The sequence below is a fragment of the Gymnoscopelus braueri genome (genome assembly GCF_963280865.1).
Source record: "Gymnoscopelus braueri genome assembly, chromosome: 11".
NCBI classification, from domain to species: Eukaryota; Metazoa; Chordata; class Actinopteri; order Myctophiformes; family Myctophidae; genus Gymnoscopelus; species Gymnoscopelus braueri.
This window is the reverse complement of record NC_137613.1, coordinates 25,964,232-25,980,086: the sequence shown is the minus strand read 5'-3', so window position 1 is coordinate 25,980,086 and position 15,855 is coordinate 25,964,232. Positions and strand designations below refer to the sequence as shown.

The 15,855-nt window shown below is 42.6% G+C and overlaps 3 protein-coding genes across 3 annotated transcripts in view; 1 reads left to right on the top strand and 2 right to left on the bottom strand.

The window, feature by feature from the left end:
- Positions 1-27: 27 nt before the first annotated feature.
- On the bottom strand, positions 28-1,135 carry mrpl36 (mitochondrial ribosomal protein L36). The gene is made up of 2 exons (XM_080441819.1): positions 1,019-1,135; positions 28-492 (listed from the first exon to the last, which is right to left on the bottom strand). Exon 2 carries the CDS (start codon positions 479-481, stop codon positions 119-121), a length of 363 nt encoding a protein of 120 aa, XP_080297945.1. The 5' UTR covers positions 482-492; positions 1,019-1,135; the 3' UTR covers positions 28-118.
- Positions 1,136-1,639: 504 nt separating this feature from the next.
- Positions 1,640-5,082, top strand: ndufs6 (NADH:ubiquinone oxidoreductase subunit S6). Its single transcript, XM_080442493.1, has 4 exons — positions 1,640-1,794; positions 2,991-3,044; positions 4,002-4,124; positions 4,949-5,082. Exons 1-4 carry the CDS (start codon positions 1,651-1,653, stop codon positions 5,015-5,017), a joined length of 390 nt encoding a protein of 129 aa, XP_080298619.1. The 5' UTR covers positions 1,640-1,650; the 3' UTR covers positions 5,018-5,082.
- Positions 5,083-11,155: 6,073 nt separating this feature from the next.
- The window catches only part of irx4b (iroquois homeobox 4b), a gene marked incomplete at both ends in the record, with an annotated part of 5,186 nt that continues 486 nt past the window's right edge, over positions 11,156-15,855 (bottom strand). Inside the window, 5 exons of the mRNA XM_080442244.1 lie at positions 11,156-11,760; positions 12,829-12,973; positions 14,120-14,276; positions 14,770-14,882; positions 15,387-15,635. Coding sequence (XP_080298370.1) covers positions 11,156-11,760; positions 12,829-12,973; positions 14,120-14,276; positions 14,770-14,882; positions 15,387-15,635 — 1,269 coding nt within the window. The remainder of the gene's footprint in view (positions 11,761-12,828; positions 12,974-14,119; positions 14,277-14,769; positions 14,883-15,386; positions 15,636-15,855) is intronic.

Sequence of the window (15,855 nt, the reverse complement as noted above, 5' to 3'; positions counted from 1 at the left end):
AGGATCCAAAGAGGAGCTATGCACTGAGAGGTTAGTCAAATACTTTATTGTCAGAACACAATAAAGCAAATATAGTCCCCATAATGTCAAAACAATTACATGCCAACATCACACCGTTTTATCCCTGCCTCTGCTTGTGCCTTGGGTGTGTCTTGCAGATCACAAACAAATGTCCCCTCCGCCGCACAATGAAACAGTCTTTGCAGCGCTTCTTCAGGGCTGACTTGGTCTTCATCCCTGCTGACGGCTGGATGCAGGCGAGGTGCTGACACTGGCCCAGTAGGGATGTTCCACCCTGGGCAGAGGCTCTATGAGGAAGGGCCTGCAACACAGGCAGTCTGCTGGGCACCGTGGTTAGTGTGGACAGGTATCTGTACATTCTGGTCCAGTTTGGGGAGGACGGGTTTAGAGTGAACCGACTCATCTGGGCCAAATGGCGCGTCAGGGAACCAGCCAAGTATTTCAACATCAATGGTGCCATGGTGTCAAAGCCTATAGAAAACACACAGAGGTCTTAATGGTCATTGGCAGCTTCAGCTTGTGCACTTTACACTGCATTTTATGATGGAAATGTTGAAAGACAGACAGACAGACAGAGCATGAAACACAGGAAAGGTACAGGTCGTATCTCTTACATGTAAGAAACAGGTAAGAGATACGGGGGGAAAAAAGGAGGTATAATGTACAAATCAACAGTAATTATGAACATAGATCTATCGCCTATGGAAATATCTAGTAACATAAATTATGCTTTGACAATAGCATATAGATGAGACACATATCACCTCAATCTAACCCTACCACCATCAAAATAATAAACAGTTTGTTATTATGCCTCAATAATACCATTAACCACAATTATGCACTAGCGCCTCCCTGTGGCAAGGGTAGGCAAGAGACAAGCAGTGAGTGAACCATGCACGCACACTGCCATTCAAGGCCAGCCGCGATAACATCCACAAGAAAACAACATCACGCATTATCAGTCACATCACACGATGAAATAATGTCTACAAACCTTTGGAAAGATTCAAAAAGCTTTGAAAAAAGGGGGTATACCCCTGAAAATAGTGTAAGCACAAAACTCGGCGGTGTGAATATTACATGAACAGAAGCACGACTGCAGCCTGCTTCCTGTTTGTGACGTTACACAAATGACTTTGAAAATGGTATAGTCTAGATCCCATAGCTCGAAGGGACAGGCGTGCTGTGATTGGTTAGTTGGTTGTTAAATCCAATATTTTTTTTTGGAAAAGCCCTGGTTTTTAGCTCAAATGTTTTTGGGTTAACAAAAAAAAGAAGCATAATTCTGTAATATCACGACATAGATTCATATACTAGCCAAAACTTTCGTTTCAATAAAGTAAAGTACTGGACATTATTGATCGTATCATGGCAACCAACTAGCCAATCACAGCACCACCGTCTCTTCGGGCCATGGGGCTTAGATGTTGTCCAACGTAGTCATTCGTATTTATATATAATATATATATAATATATAATTTTTCTAAACTTGAATTTAGGGCACTGACAGAGAATAATCTGAGAAAATTTAGGTATTTGAAAGAAATTATGAAAATATAATAAATTGTTTATGTGCAAGAAAGCTTCCTCTTGCAATGCATCCTGGGAAGGCAGAGCATAGTAAACATGGCGGCCATAGCGGGCAGGTTCCTGTCCTTCAGTAAGAATGTTAAGGTTCTGGTCTCTCCACTGAGGATGGCTGCTGTACCCGTACAGCACTACAGCCTGGAGGTCTCCAGCACCGGAGAGGTGATCACTCACACCGGACAGGTAAACGTCTGACTCCCTATCTGACGTCTAGAACAGGGGTTAGGTAGCCATGGATCACACGACGGTCGTCTGCTACGACCGTCATGGATGAACTTCAACCTGGTGTTTGCACTTTCTCCCTTTTTGACCCGTACATCTACATAAACGTTCAGATTTCAAATATAAAGTGCTTACCCCATGGCCACGGATGTTAAAATTCTGTACGGGCCCGTATATTCCGTATTGTTCAATAAAAAAGCATTTTAATCCGACCGGTGGCCATTTTCTCATAATGTATCACAGTGCAATACACCTCCCAACCGATAGGGTCGTGTAGTTGAAAGCAGATGGAGAAAATAGACACCTGTCGGATTAAAATGCTTTTTATTGAACAATACGGAAGATACGGGTACTTCTGAGGGGCCGTACATAATTGTAACATTGGTGACCATGAGGTAAGCACTCTATATTTGAAATTTGAACGTTTATGTAGATGTACGGGCCAAAGAGGGAGAAAGTGCAAACGTCAGGTTGAAGTTCATCCATGACTGTCATGATATTACAGTCCTGTATCAGGGCTAGAACAGGGGTCTTCTTCAACGTTTTTCAGGCTAAGGACCACTTAGCTGAAAGAGAGAGAGAGATGAAGCAGGGATCCCCCTCTACATATTGTATAAAATTGTGTCCTAGATTATACCTTTTCATAGATTTCATAGATAGCTTCACAGACTTGTGTAGCGTTGTGTTCATGTTCATCACAATTACCCACTTAAAAACCCTTAACTTGTACTTGGTCTGCTCTTTTTCCCCCCTTACACTAAACCTCTTAGCCAATAAAAGCCGACCTACAAGCTCACACGTTGTGAGCTTGTAGATCTGCAATTTGTTGGCTAATGTCCCCCTCAGAAAAGGTATGCTAGGGACCAGGGTTCAAAAAAATCCCATCACACAAAGATTTGGTGGCCCCCCTGTAGTAACTCTGAGGACACCTTAGGGGTCCCGGACCCCCTTTTGAGGACCCCCGGCTCTATAAGCTAACGCTGCGTTACATCGTAGCTGGTGACCTAACTAATTCTGTGACATAATAACATAATTCTACATTCCACAACGCTGCTGCAGTATTGTCATTTGACAGGCCTAACAGCATAGTTTTAGGCAGTGTCGCATGATTGCATCATACACTTAATAATTTCGAGTGTTTTATTTTAAATCCTCAGGTGTTCGATGAGCAGGATCCCAGGAGAGCCAGATTTGTGAACAGAAAGAAAGAGGTAATGTAATTTTAGGTATCGTTACGTATTGGCATTTAAATCACTATCTATCCAGGTGTAGCCTGGTTCCAGACGAATCTGCCTTTGCAAAATCGCATCGCACTTTAGCCCTCGGCAGTGTGTCGTGTGATATTATCTGGCCACGCGAGGCTAATCCAGGTGTTAAATGAACCTCGCTGGTTGTTATTCTAGGCAGTTAAAAACTCCACCCAGTTGGGTTTATACTACACTACTGAATTACTACTTAACATCTTAAAATGTCCCACTCTGTGTGGAGTTTGCATGTTCTCCCCGTGTCTCCTAGGGTAGGTACCCTCACAAAAACATGCAGTAATCCTGGTCACTATACTGCCTCCCCCTGGCCAGCCGGGGCACCTGATGGAGGGGAAGGGAACTGGTTGGAATAACGTGTTCCTTCCACGCGCTACGTCCAACCAGGGAAACTCTCCCCTGTCAGGTGACAAGAAGGTCAGTTGGCTCTCATGCATTGAAGGAGGCATGAGCTCGGCCCTGGCCTCCCTAGGTTGGCAGAGGGAAGGTTGTGCCCAGGATTACATAGACAATTGGCACTGGGTGTAAAAAATAGGGTTACAAAATCGTGGGATAAAAATGTAAAAGAAAAAAAATCTTAAAATGTGTAAATGTTATTTTGGTGTGGTGATGGCTCTCTCTCCCTGGCCCTGATTTTGCAGTAGAATGACACATCAACAATTAGTGTACTACTTGCATATTTGGAAATGTAATGTTTCCTTGCTCAAATTCAAAAAGCCACATAACAAAGAATAAGAATTGAGAGAGGCTGATGCTGGATCTACCAAGCACCACTTGGTCTAAAAAAGAAAAGAACATTTGAGCTGTTTTGCCATACATAATGATCTGTTCGGCTGCATCAAGCAAAGAGTGACATGAATCAGGCCAAACCCATCCATATCCTTACTTTACTTGTACACATTCCAGGTGAATAAGAACTTCGCCATCAAATTGGTGGCAGAGGAGCCAGTGAGTGACGTTGAGAGCAACGTGGTGTCCTGTGACGGAGGCGGAGGAGCCCTGGGTCACCCCAAAGTCTACATCAACCTGGTAGGGTCCTGAACACGCTGGTCTGATAACACTGTGACTTTCATTACACTCTATGGTTGAGTATGTTAATACAAAATAACTAGCACATCTGCAGTGGTTGGAGGTGGTCTCCCTACTCTTCCATTGAGCAATTTAGACCCTGATGTTGTCTGGTAGGATGCTGATTTGTTGACAATGTCAATAAAGTTATTTGGAACAGTCAGCGAACCCGATTGGACTCTAGCTGCGCCTCCGTTTTTATTGTAGTTTGGACATTGTTGCAGTTACCTCTCTTCACCGGGAGAGGGAGACAAAGTACATAGAATTTATGGAACGTATTCATTAATGGACAGACCGTGGTGGGAATCTAAAACGACAAGAGTTTTTTTGGCACAAAGATGACTGAATTTAGGGTAAACGACACATCCGTACACTCCCTGCTGAATATGCAGTGTGTCAAGCAATCTAAAATACTGTTTTGTAAGCAAGAATGGAGTGACAAATCTTATGTAGAACCGGCATGATTACTAATGTTCAGTTGACATTCTGACGAAGCTACATCTTCTCACAATATGACTGATATGATTACTGCAAGTTAACAGCTTTTACATTTCCACGGTACCATGAGCAATAGCACTGTATGCCATGCTCTTCTCCATTATGTTTAATGCATGGCTCATATCTTTACTACCGATACCCTAGGTTAAGGATGGGTACCAAGAACCTGTGCAATTTGATTAGACAGAACCAAAATACCATGAAGCTCCCAGACAAATGTTGCTGCTATTGGTATTTAAGAGTTAATTCATTCTAAAAATTGTCTCTGCCTTCTTATGTCTCTCCAGGACAAGACTACTAAAGTGGGGACATGTGGCTATTGTGGATTACAGTTCCAGCAGACTCATCATCACTGAGCCTCTTTCTCTGTTTCCTTTCTGTGTAATTTGTGATTGTGGTAAATAAATTATATTCCCTCTTATCTGTGTCTATGGTTAGTTTTCTCTTTTTTTGTCTCTGGACAAAAGCTGCACGACAAATTGTAAATCTATACGGTAAAAACAAGTTGTCTATCGAATGGATCAAAATGTACTGATATGTATGCATATTCTATTTTATAATTAAAATGGCTTAACCACTCTCAACATTGCGTCCCTATTTTGGGCATGTCATCATCATTATAGCAAAAAAATAATCCAAATTTGAAAAAAAACAAACAAAAAAAAGCAGATCTGTAAGCTCTCAATGCGTCACAATGTGATGTATTGTGAGCTTGAAGATCTGCTATTTCTATTAAGTATATATAGGGCTTAAGTGGTTAAATACTGGTATTTTTGCAGTGAAAAGTCTGTCAAGTGGAAACCACATGGTTTGTTTTTTAGTCGGTGTCCTGACGTGTGCTTCATTGTTGTGTAGTTGCAGCGCTGTCAGTCAAGTGTCACTCAGGAGGATGGAGGATATTACCCCAGCTGTTGCTGCTGCAGTTCAGTGGATTTCTTAAATGACTGTATTAGGGTTGAACGCTTTTCTGGCATAACATACTGTAGCTGCTTGGTATGATTTGTTGTTAGTTGATGTAGTTCCAACATTGAGAGGCAGAGGTCAGCAGTGTCCCATCAATGGACCTCAAGCTATACTCCATACAGAAGGTAAAGACCCAATGTGTGTAAATATGATAATATAATAGACTGTGAGGAGACAATGGGGAGCTTTGTGAGAGGTGATTGCAATAAAGCAATTGCATTTCAAAAGGACTTTTTTGTTTTGTGTGAACAGTTAGCCAACTGAGCGTATTGATACTGAAATGTAATAAAGGCCCTCGCAAACGATCTCAATCAAATTTGTGATTGATACACTGATATTTGCATGAACAGAAAGCTGTAAATGAAGGTTAATTTCACAGCATTTTAACATTATCACTCGTGATATCCAGAGCACTGAAACTGCGGACCAGAGTAGGCAACATAAATGTTAAATGGACTGCCTTTATATATAGTGCCTTTATAGTCAACTACAGTACAGACCATTCATTTTCTCATTCAAGGTTTATTTATTCTCAAAATTTCACTGTAACACACAGTAATTAAATTAATTTACTGTGTCAAGCTAATTAATACATTCAACATCAGGTGTGCTGATAATTACTATATTGCGTGTGTGTGTGTGTGTGTATATATATATATATATATCATAAGCAATTTAAGTGTGCTTTTTTTTATTCACCCATTCACACGGCCTGGAGTCAGCCAAGGCACCTGCCTGCTCATTGGAAGCAGTTAAGGGTTTAGTCTTGCACAAGCTGAAAGGTTAGTGAGCCCACCTACTGTAGGACTCCGGAGGTCCCAGATACGATTCCAGCTCTCAGCAATGTGACAAAGTGTCCCTGAGCAAGACACTTAACCCATAACTGCTACCCCCACTCTGCCGGGTGAAGCTGAAAACCCAGTGGGATGTGATAAAAAAAAAAGAGGACTGTGTCGACATGAAGCCAGGAGGAGCCAGGGATCGAACTCAGAACATTCCCGTTCCAAGACAGCAAAACTGGATGGTTCCCGGTTCGATACCCAGGTCTTCCTGGCTCTATACCGTCCGAGTCACTGCCGCTATCCTTTGCTTTGTGTATGAGCTGCGTGGAGACAGAGGTCCGCAGAATTTCTGGTGCAACCCCCCCCCCCCCCCCCCCCCCAACCAACCCTTATCCCAGTCTGCTGTAGAGTCTCGCTCTGCCAAGCCTGGAATACATCAGGAGGGAACCCGCCTGATAAGGCACAGCAGCGCGGAACAATACATGTTTGAGGAAGATCATATATATATTTCATCAGGCTTATTCTCCATAGACCTCTGCATGCCAAATTGGCCCGTGCTCAGGCTCAGGCTCCAGACAGCACTAGCCTGTCCTGTCCCCAGCGATGCAGCCAGTGGAACTGCATTTTCCACACCACGGAGCTCAGGTTGGGAAGAGTAGTCAGGCTGATATAATTGGCCCTGGTGACTCCTGGAAGTGGGGGGGCTTACGCTGTAGTTAACCTCATCTATAGTCAGGAGCGTTTGGATGATTGAAGGGGGAGAGAGGAGCATTGTTAAAACAAGGCAGGCAGCTGGGTCAGTGTCAGAGAGTTGAGTTGAGTGCTTTGTGGTTGGTAAGTTTGAGCTGTTGAGAGGTGGCGGGGCGGCCGCTTTATTGGAATAGCTAGGAGCAAAATCTTGGGATGAAACTGAGCATATGAATTGTGTTGAATTAAACAGCACTGTGTTCAATTATTCAATGCTCTTAAATACGCCATGCCCCCTTAATAGATAAAAGTGTAATACTGGATAGCTCTAGATTCAGTGAAATGTGTTTGCTTTAACCGTCTATATACCACAGATTAAATTACAAGTCTTAATGGGAATTCCCTGTGCATAATCTTAGAAAATATACGAATATCAAGGTCCACACTTGTAGCTGACACATCAGCATTGTAAGTTCAATGTCCCCTTGTTTGATTCCAGCTGGAGACATATGTTGCATGTCACCCCCACTCTGCCCTTGTTTAAACAAAGCAAAAATGCTATAAAATACCAAAAACAACAATACCGATCATAAATATAATCTGACCAGCATCCATATGCCTGATATGTCATTGAAAAGCGGGCCAGTGCAATAATGGAGTTAAATGCCATCAAATTAATCAAGTTTAATACAAGTCCCCCCTCCTAAATAATTATTCTCTCCACTCAGAATATCCTCTTGGCTCTTCTAATTGCCCCATTACAATATCCCTCCTTTACGATGTGTCAGATTACAGAAGCTCAAGGTTCATTATGGAGCTCCCCGCAGCCAATTACCTGGGCCTTCATTCCTTGAAGTCACCGTGTCCTGAAGGAGCCCGCTGAGACAGATCTGGGATCTGCGTATCCCCCTCCAATCCGTATGTACATTTTTGGAGGGGAAAACACAAAACTGACCTTTGGTCATTGTCTGGGGGAGCCTCCGCTCAGTTCCACTACAGGCCCAAGTGACAGGGACCCTGACCTTTACTGTGGAAATAATGACTTGTTCCAATGCCAGTGGGTTTACCGCAGGGGGCGAGACACCTCCAATGACATGTGACAGTTTTTTTGCGAGGAGAGTGTTCGCACTCAGCACTTTGATAGCCCTGGAAAAACCAAAGTGTCTGTGACAAGACGCAAGAGACTGTTCTCTCTCTCTTTCTGAGAGAGAGAGTGTGTGTGTGTGTGTGTGTGTGTGTGTGTGTGTGTGTGTGTGTGTGTGTGTGTGTGTGTGTGTGTGTGTGTGTGTGTGTGTGTGTGATGGAAACAGACAGCGGTGGGTGGCAGGTGTAAAAGCTCATTTGAAATTTGGTATTTCCTCTATGTGAAGGCATAACAAAAAGGGAATGTAAATTCCAGGGAGGACACAGCGAGTTCAACAATGTTTTATTTTGTATTTGTGCATTCAGTACCTCAGATGTCTTTATTTTATTATTATTATTATTATTATTATTATTATATATTTATTATTATTATTATTATTATATATTTATTTATTTATTTTTATTATTATTATTATTATTATTATTATTATTATTATTATTATTATTATTATTATTATCATCATTAATAATAATAATAATCATACAAATAATGTTATAATTCTTTTGTGTTGCAGCCCCAAAACAAATCAAATGTCCTCAGCTCTATGCACTTATCACCTCGCTGTTTATAGTTACCTGCACAGAGAGGTAAATAATTCTTACGGGTGACATGTAAACAGTGGGTGTAACATCCCACGCCTCACAGAGAAACACAGCGGTCTCCAATCACATCATATATGGCCCAGGGAGCAGGCCTTCATGTCACACTCACTGTCAACTCATTTGATTGTGTGTCGGGAGCAGAACGAGGTGACACGGGGGTGGACGGGGAAACGGGTACACAAGAAAATAGGTGAGGAAGAGGAGATGGGATAAGATGCTGGAGTTAGGAGAAGATGAACAGTGTTAGAGGCCAGAGCCGTGAATAAAAAGTGTGAAGAATGGAGGTGTGAGAGAAGAGAATAAAAAATGAAAAACATAAGTGAAGTAACCTAAATTGGCCGTACGTAGGTGGAGTGTTGAAGTTTAATTGCATCGTGGTCCTGGGACCCCTTGAGGTTTACATTTCCATGCAGACTGTGACCATTGTACAAGTCCAACTTTTTCTGTGCTCACCGCTTCACTTCTGCATACTTTTAAAGTGCCTTTTTAGGTTTGAGGTAGATTTACTTCTACCTTCTTTTGATCCCTAGGGAGACCTGTTATGTCCCTAACAGTGGGTCAGAACAAGTACAACCATACTGTGTCTATCTCTTCTAACTTCACTTAAGAGTCCAACCTCTTATCTGTGTTCAATTCTCTACCCTTTGTGATTCCACCTTATGCCTTTGTACTATGCAAAATCCAAGTGGGAATTCTTCTCTTCTGAAGCAAATTTTTGACTGGCCTTTTGTGTTCCCTTCTAATGAATATGCCACAAAGAAAAGCGATCCATGCTGTGTCTGCAACATATTTATAGCCAGTCAGAGTGAGACCACCGTGTCCCACGGTGAACAGATGAAAGTAAGTAAGGTTTACAGGGGGAAAAAGTCAGATGTCATTATTTATCATCCTAAATCTTATTTATTTATGAGGCAGAAACAGAATGGAATTCTCCGTTGAATTTGTCCTGAATTATTTAATTTGAAATAGTTAATTCCATACAAAGCCTCGGTAGGTCCCTCCTCTGTTCTGATAAATACTTTATCATCGTTCCTAAATCGAAAAACACAGAGTAGAAGAATGGGGGAGAAAAGTAAAATAACTCTTTCCTTCTTCCTTCTAGTTTTATTTTTAAATGTTTAGGAAGTGTTTGTTTATATGCTTAAATTGTGTGAACATAATTGTGTGAACTTTAATTTAATAACTTAAACTAAACTGTATGTGTGTGTGTGTGTGTGTGTGCGTGCGTGCGTGCGTGCGTGCGTGCGTGCGTGCGTGCGTGCGTGCGTGCATGCGTGCGTGCGTGCGTGCGTCAAACATTCTCAGCTTTAATGATTATAGCCTATTGTTCTCTATTTATTTATTTTATCCTCATTCCCAATAATCAGCGGTGAAACCACTGATGCAGATGAAGATGTGGCTATTAAGCGTGGTGGTGTGGATATAATGACTCCAGGGACTCTCTATTATGAGGTACTTTGAGTGAGCACAGTGGATATGCTTACAGTCCCAGTTTAACGTAGTCAGAAGCCGCCTAATGAAAGGGGACGCCTCACTGATTGCAGCTATATCTGGAGCCTGGGTGGAAGTGGCATCGATTTAACAATTTAGCAGCACCCTCCACTGTGTGTTTCCATTAGTCACGGCTGAATACCACCCACTTCACCCCGTTCACATCTGAAAAACTCACGCACACGCACACGCACGAACACGCACACACACACACACACACACACACACACACACACACACACACACACACACACACACACACACACACACACACACACACACACACATACATACAATAATCCACTATTTGTTGCGCTGTAGGCCCAGATTCAGCATGTGTTTTACAGAACAAGATTTAGAGCAATGGCATTAGATTAATACAATACTGGCCGTCAGCAGCAACGACCAGCAGTTTCAGCACCATGGACAGCTAATGTAAGGGCACACAGAAAACGCTGCCATGCTACAGAATACAACTTTTATTTTTGTGACTCGGTGCATGTGCAGAATATAGTACAGTTGTACAATATTGTATGTTTGTCACTTTGTGAGCCACACAACCTTGCGGCAGGGACGTTTGCGGTGACAAACCTTTAGACTAAGACTAGAAGTAGAGATATTATTTAGTCATGAGTGGGGTCTCAATTTGTTGCGCTGCAGGCCCAGATTCAGCATGTGTTTTACAGTCTGTGTTGGCAAAATATTATAACACATTGTTAACAGTTATTTCACAACAACAAAATATACATTTTGGTTTTTGTTTGAACTCCAGCAGTTTTCGAAAAGGATATTCGTAACAAGTTGAATCGGTCGCCAAACTGTTCACTACAAAGCCGAGGTAGGCCTAATATGTTCAAAAGAGTGTCCAGGCGTTCTACTGTCCATTGCGGCACCGTTCAAACCTTTCCATGCTGTGGCTGGTTTGGGCAGTGCCTGCATCAGTGATCGATGCTGGAAAAGCGGGTTGTGGAAAACTCCGTCCACCCATTCTCTGAGCGTGGCTACTGGCGAGTCCTGCTGCCTGTCTGCCGCAGTCACCCCTACTTCTGACGGGTACACCGGAGAGGAAGGCCCAGCGGACAGCATACACGGAGGGAATTCCGCTTGCAATCCGGGGTCCAAAGAAACAGCAGTATGGGCAATGGACCAGATTTTTGGCTTGGTCTCTGTACTTTGAAGGTCTAGTCCTGGGCAGAATGCGTTGGCTGGGTGTTGGACCGCTGTGAGCTCAGGGCAGTCTGGGGACAATCTCTCCTTCCTGTGAAGTGTTCCTTGGTTGCATGTGAGATGCCCATGGGAGATGTCTGTAGAGGTGATGTTTGCTGTGTCATCTTCAGGCAGAAACTGTGGTTTTGGTTCACAGTCTGAACCATCTGACTCCAGGAGGTCAAAATCTTCCAGATCGCTGTGCAGATCAGTGCACTGTTGATCTGCAATGAGGAGCAAATGATTCACCATTTAGTGCAATTCACTGTGCATGGATAGCCAGCAATGACTGAAGCTTGAAATGCAAATATACTGAGTAAAGTCCTATGTGAACTCCAAATGGAACCAAATGGACCCATAAGGGTCTGGGGATTCTTTACTGTGTACTTTACTTGCTTTACTTTACTTTACTTTACTTTATTTGTTTATTTGGACGGGAAAACGCATAATAATGAACAATACATGATTAAATGTAAATACAACGGATTTAGGAAAAATCCGTCGTCCCCAAACATAAAACAGGCAACAATAACATAATCCACTACAAGAAAACACAGTATATTGTGTGTGTGTGTTTGTGTGTGTGTGTGTGTGTGTGTGTGTGTGTGTGTGTGTGTGTGTGTGTGTGTGTGTGTGTGTGCGTGCGTGCGTGCGTGCGTGCGTGCGTGCGTGCGTGCGTGCGTGCGTGCGTGCGTGCGTGTGTGCAAAAATAGTCACACCATCACTAACGTTGGGTAAATCTTACCCTATATAATAAATTCCATAAAAAATATTTCTCATCAAAATATATTAAAGTACAACCATACATGACAAATTGAGGTACTCTTCTTTAATATTTCAACATGAAATTTCACAAGAAAAAGAGATTTCATGGGGTGACCCTACAAATCGGTGAAAAATGTGGGTATTGTTAAAAAAATATTCCTAAACAAATTGAGCTGGGAACTTTGGTCCACCCATTCCTGGGACATGTGAGCCTTGTCCAGTGAAGGCACAGTCTAATTGCATCTGCTGACCATTGTGGGAGTATGGGATTTGTTTTACCCTCTATCACTAACGTTGGGTGAAATTCACCCGAAGACCTGCCTGTAGAAAAAACAGGGATGGGGCAGGGAAACAAACCTACCTTCTATGTATGATGTCAGTGAGCATCCTGAAGGTACCCAAGGACCCGCCCACCTCAGACTTCAGCAACATTATGAAAATCACATAATTACAATTGTTCGGGTGAAATTCACCCACGTTTAGTGTTGAGCTTGAACGTAGTTTGCAGGATGGTAGCTGTCACTCACCAGACAGTGGTTTGGTTGGTTCCTCAGCTCCGTCACTGTCATCGTCACAGGCCCTGTCGTCAGCGCTCTTGCAGGCCCGTGGCGACCATGTCACCTTATTTTCCTTCTTCAGCCTCCTGCGTGCGTTGGCAAACCATGTGGACACCTGGAGGGAGGAACAGGTGAGGGAGGGAGGGAGTGGAGGGATGCAAGAAAGATAGGAATGAAGTGAGAGATAGTAGGTATTATAGAGAAACGAAGGATGGTACAAGTACGGACATGCATTCAATAAATTGATCCATTTGAAGGTACAGTAGATCAATCAATTAATTCCATTTGAAGATATTAGTTCTACTTGCCTAAACATGGCATTCCTATTTGGTAATGTTACGATCGGCGAAGATTTTAAAGCTGCACTATGTAACTTTTTCTTAATGAATACAATTTAATGTTGTCCAATCTGTATGATAGAGAATGTTAATACAATATAATTTATACAATTGGGGTGGTTGTATTTTGTCTCCCTGCTCTTCTATTGAGACATTTAGATCGTGTCAAAGGTCATGTCTCACCCAGAGTGTAGAAGAGAGAGTTGCGTCACGCTTTGATCTCGCCGCAAAGCGGGATGTTGCCTCCTGTAGTTCCAAACATTGGAACTTCCTCATTGAGATAGAATGAGAACTTCCGCATTCCATTCTTACAATGGGAGTTAACACTAGTGTCGTCACTCTCAAAGTTATACCACGCTGGTCTCACCTAGACACAGGATCTGACACGAATTTTGACCTGATGGTCAAGATTCAATGTATTCCCTGAGCAACCAGGCAAGCTCCATTAGCTCAATGGTAAAAGGTTCGGCACTTGCGCAGGAAACCGGGTTAAAAAAGGTTCAGGAAAGTTACATAGTGCAGCTTTAATTATTATAATAATTATTTAATTTTTTCTCTAAAACAGCAACAGCTGATCTACAAGCTCACAATGTGTAGCATCGTGATGCGTTGTGAGCTTGTAGATCGGCTACTTTCGCACAATACCATCGTACGACGAAGTATAGCAGGGCTTAAAGGAGTAGTTCACCCAAAAAATTACATTTTTACTTCCCACAGCGGTTCCAGTAGGAGACACAAAGGAGACTCTTTGTGTCTCCTACCGGAACCGCTGCTGGTCGCCAAATTATTGGCTTAGGAATGCGACAAAAACAAAGAAATATCCATGAATTCAAGTCTCCATGGGGTGACTAATCAATAGAAAAAAAACGTAATTTGGGCGTGAACTATCCCTTTAAGTGGTGTCATTTGACATGAGTCCTGACCTGTGTGAGTGTCATTCTGGTGATGATGGCCAACATGATCTTCTCTCCTTTGGTGGGGTAAGGGTTCTTCTGGTGCTCCTGCAGCCAGGCCTTCAGGGTGCTGGTGGTCTCCCGTGTGGCGTTCTTACGTCGCGCCGCCCCGTCAGAGCAGGAATATCTATAAAGTTGCAGAGAATCAAAAGGGGAGCAGACATTTCATTATCTAAATACTGCAGGAAAATGTATAATGGGTATTTGAATTATGAGTAATGTGCATGAGTTAAATGGGTGAATATGTATATATGATTGATTGATTGATTGATTGATTGATTGATTGATTGATTGATTGATTGATTGATTGATTGATTGATTCACTGATTGATAGATACTTTATTTATCCCCCAGGGCAAATTCAGGTATAGTACCAACAGACAAAGCTGTTACAGTAGAACAACAACAGTTATGCAGCATGCCTGAGGTAGAAAATAATACAGAAAGACAGACATTTAAAAACATAAAATAAACTACTTTTTTTTACACATCACTTGGAGTAATTTGTAGTATTATTATTATCATTATTGCAGTGGGTGTGGGAGTCCAATATGTGAAATGTCTGAGATGGATAGTCTACTGTATTTCTTCTTAGTTTAGGCTTAGTAGATTGGACTTACCCATATCTGTCATAGGGATACTGTCCAAATGTGTATTCATAAGGGTAGTAGGTTGGAGTTTGAGAGGTCCCCATATGCGCAGAGGTCGTTACATCTTTGGAATCCAGTGGGCCCTGTAAACACACAATCGAAAAACATCACCCACGTTAATAGCCTAGAGTAGACTTCACAAAAGAACATGTATTTTCCAAACATTCTTTGTCTATAAACAGTTGCGCAGACAGTTGCTAGCTATAGGCCTAATAGCCAACCATTTGCGCACTTATTTTACGCAAACATTATGTAAAGTAGACAGTATAGGCCACTGCTTCCCAAACAATGGGTCAGGACCCATCTTTGGGTCTCGGACCAATTTTTATGGGTCACGAGTAAATGTCAAGACATTCAAAAAATGTTCATGAATTAAAATAAAAAAAATCAAAGAAATTCCATAAATTAGAAAACAAATGTTTAAGAAGTATAGTGAAAATAGCCAATCTACAAGCTCACAACACGGCTCAAAGCCTCACTTTGTGAGCTTGTAGATCTGCTATTTTCACTAGTTTGGGTACCGGGGGAATTTGGGCAAAAGTCTAATTTCTCTTTTGGGTCTTGAGCTAAAAAGTGTGGGAACTCACCCTGGAATACAGGGCAGTGGCGTCGCTGGAGCAGGTACTGTAGTAACCAGGTTGACCCTTCGGGTAGGTCCCGCTGTAGACCCCAGTGATCCCTGCGGGGACCACCGGGCTCAGGTGGTCGTGCCTGGGGGATCGCAGCACTCTGCTCTCGTACACCGAGTGGGAGGAGGACGGAGGCGGAACCGGCTCCACCAGAGACCGGCCGCCGGGCTCCAGACAGCTGGCCAGCGAGCTGGAGGTCATCAGAAACTTCGGACAAATAGGAGATTTGTTAAGAGTTGTTGTTGTGAGGGAAATTTACATTAGCTGATTGCGAGACAAAATAAGGCCCTATAAGCACTATTAAGCAGTGACGAGTCGACAAGGCTGTTGAGGATTAATCAAGTTGAGAATTATGAGCAGCCAAGAAATTTATAAGCTTTAGGATATAGCCTATATAGGGCAATGATTCTCAACCTTTTCAGGCCGT

Bases quoted from the DNA above. Each gene is read 5' to 3' on its own strand.
- mrpl36 (XM_080441819.1), bottom strand. From the start codon at position 481: ATGGCACCATTGATGTTGAAATACTTGGCTGGTTCCCTGACGCGCCAT.
- ndufs6 (XM_080442493.1), top strand. From the start codon at position 1,651: ATGGCGGCCATAGCGGGCAGGTTCCTGTCCTTCAGTAAGAATGTTAAG. The intron at 3,045-4,001 runs GTAATGTAATTT...TACACATTCCAG, and splicing joins TTGTGAACAGAAAGAAAGAG to GTGAATAAGAACTTCGCCAT. The intron at 4,125-4,948 runs GTAGGGTCCTGA...ATGTCTCTCCAG, and splicing joins CCAAAGTCTACATCAACCTG to GACAAGACTACTAAAGTGGG.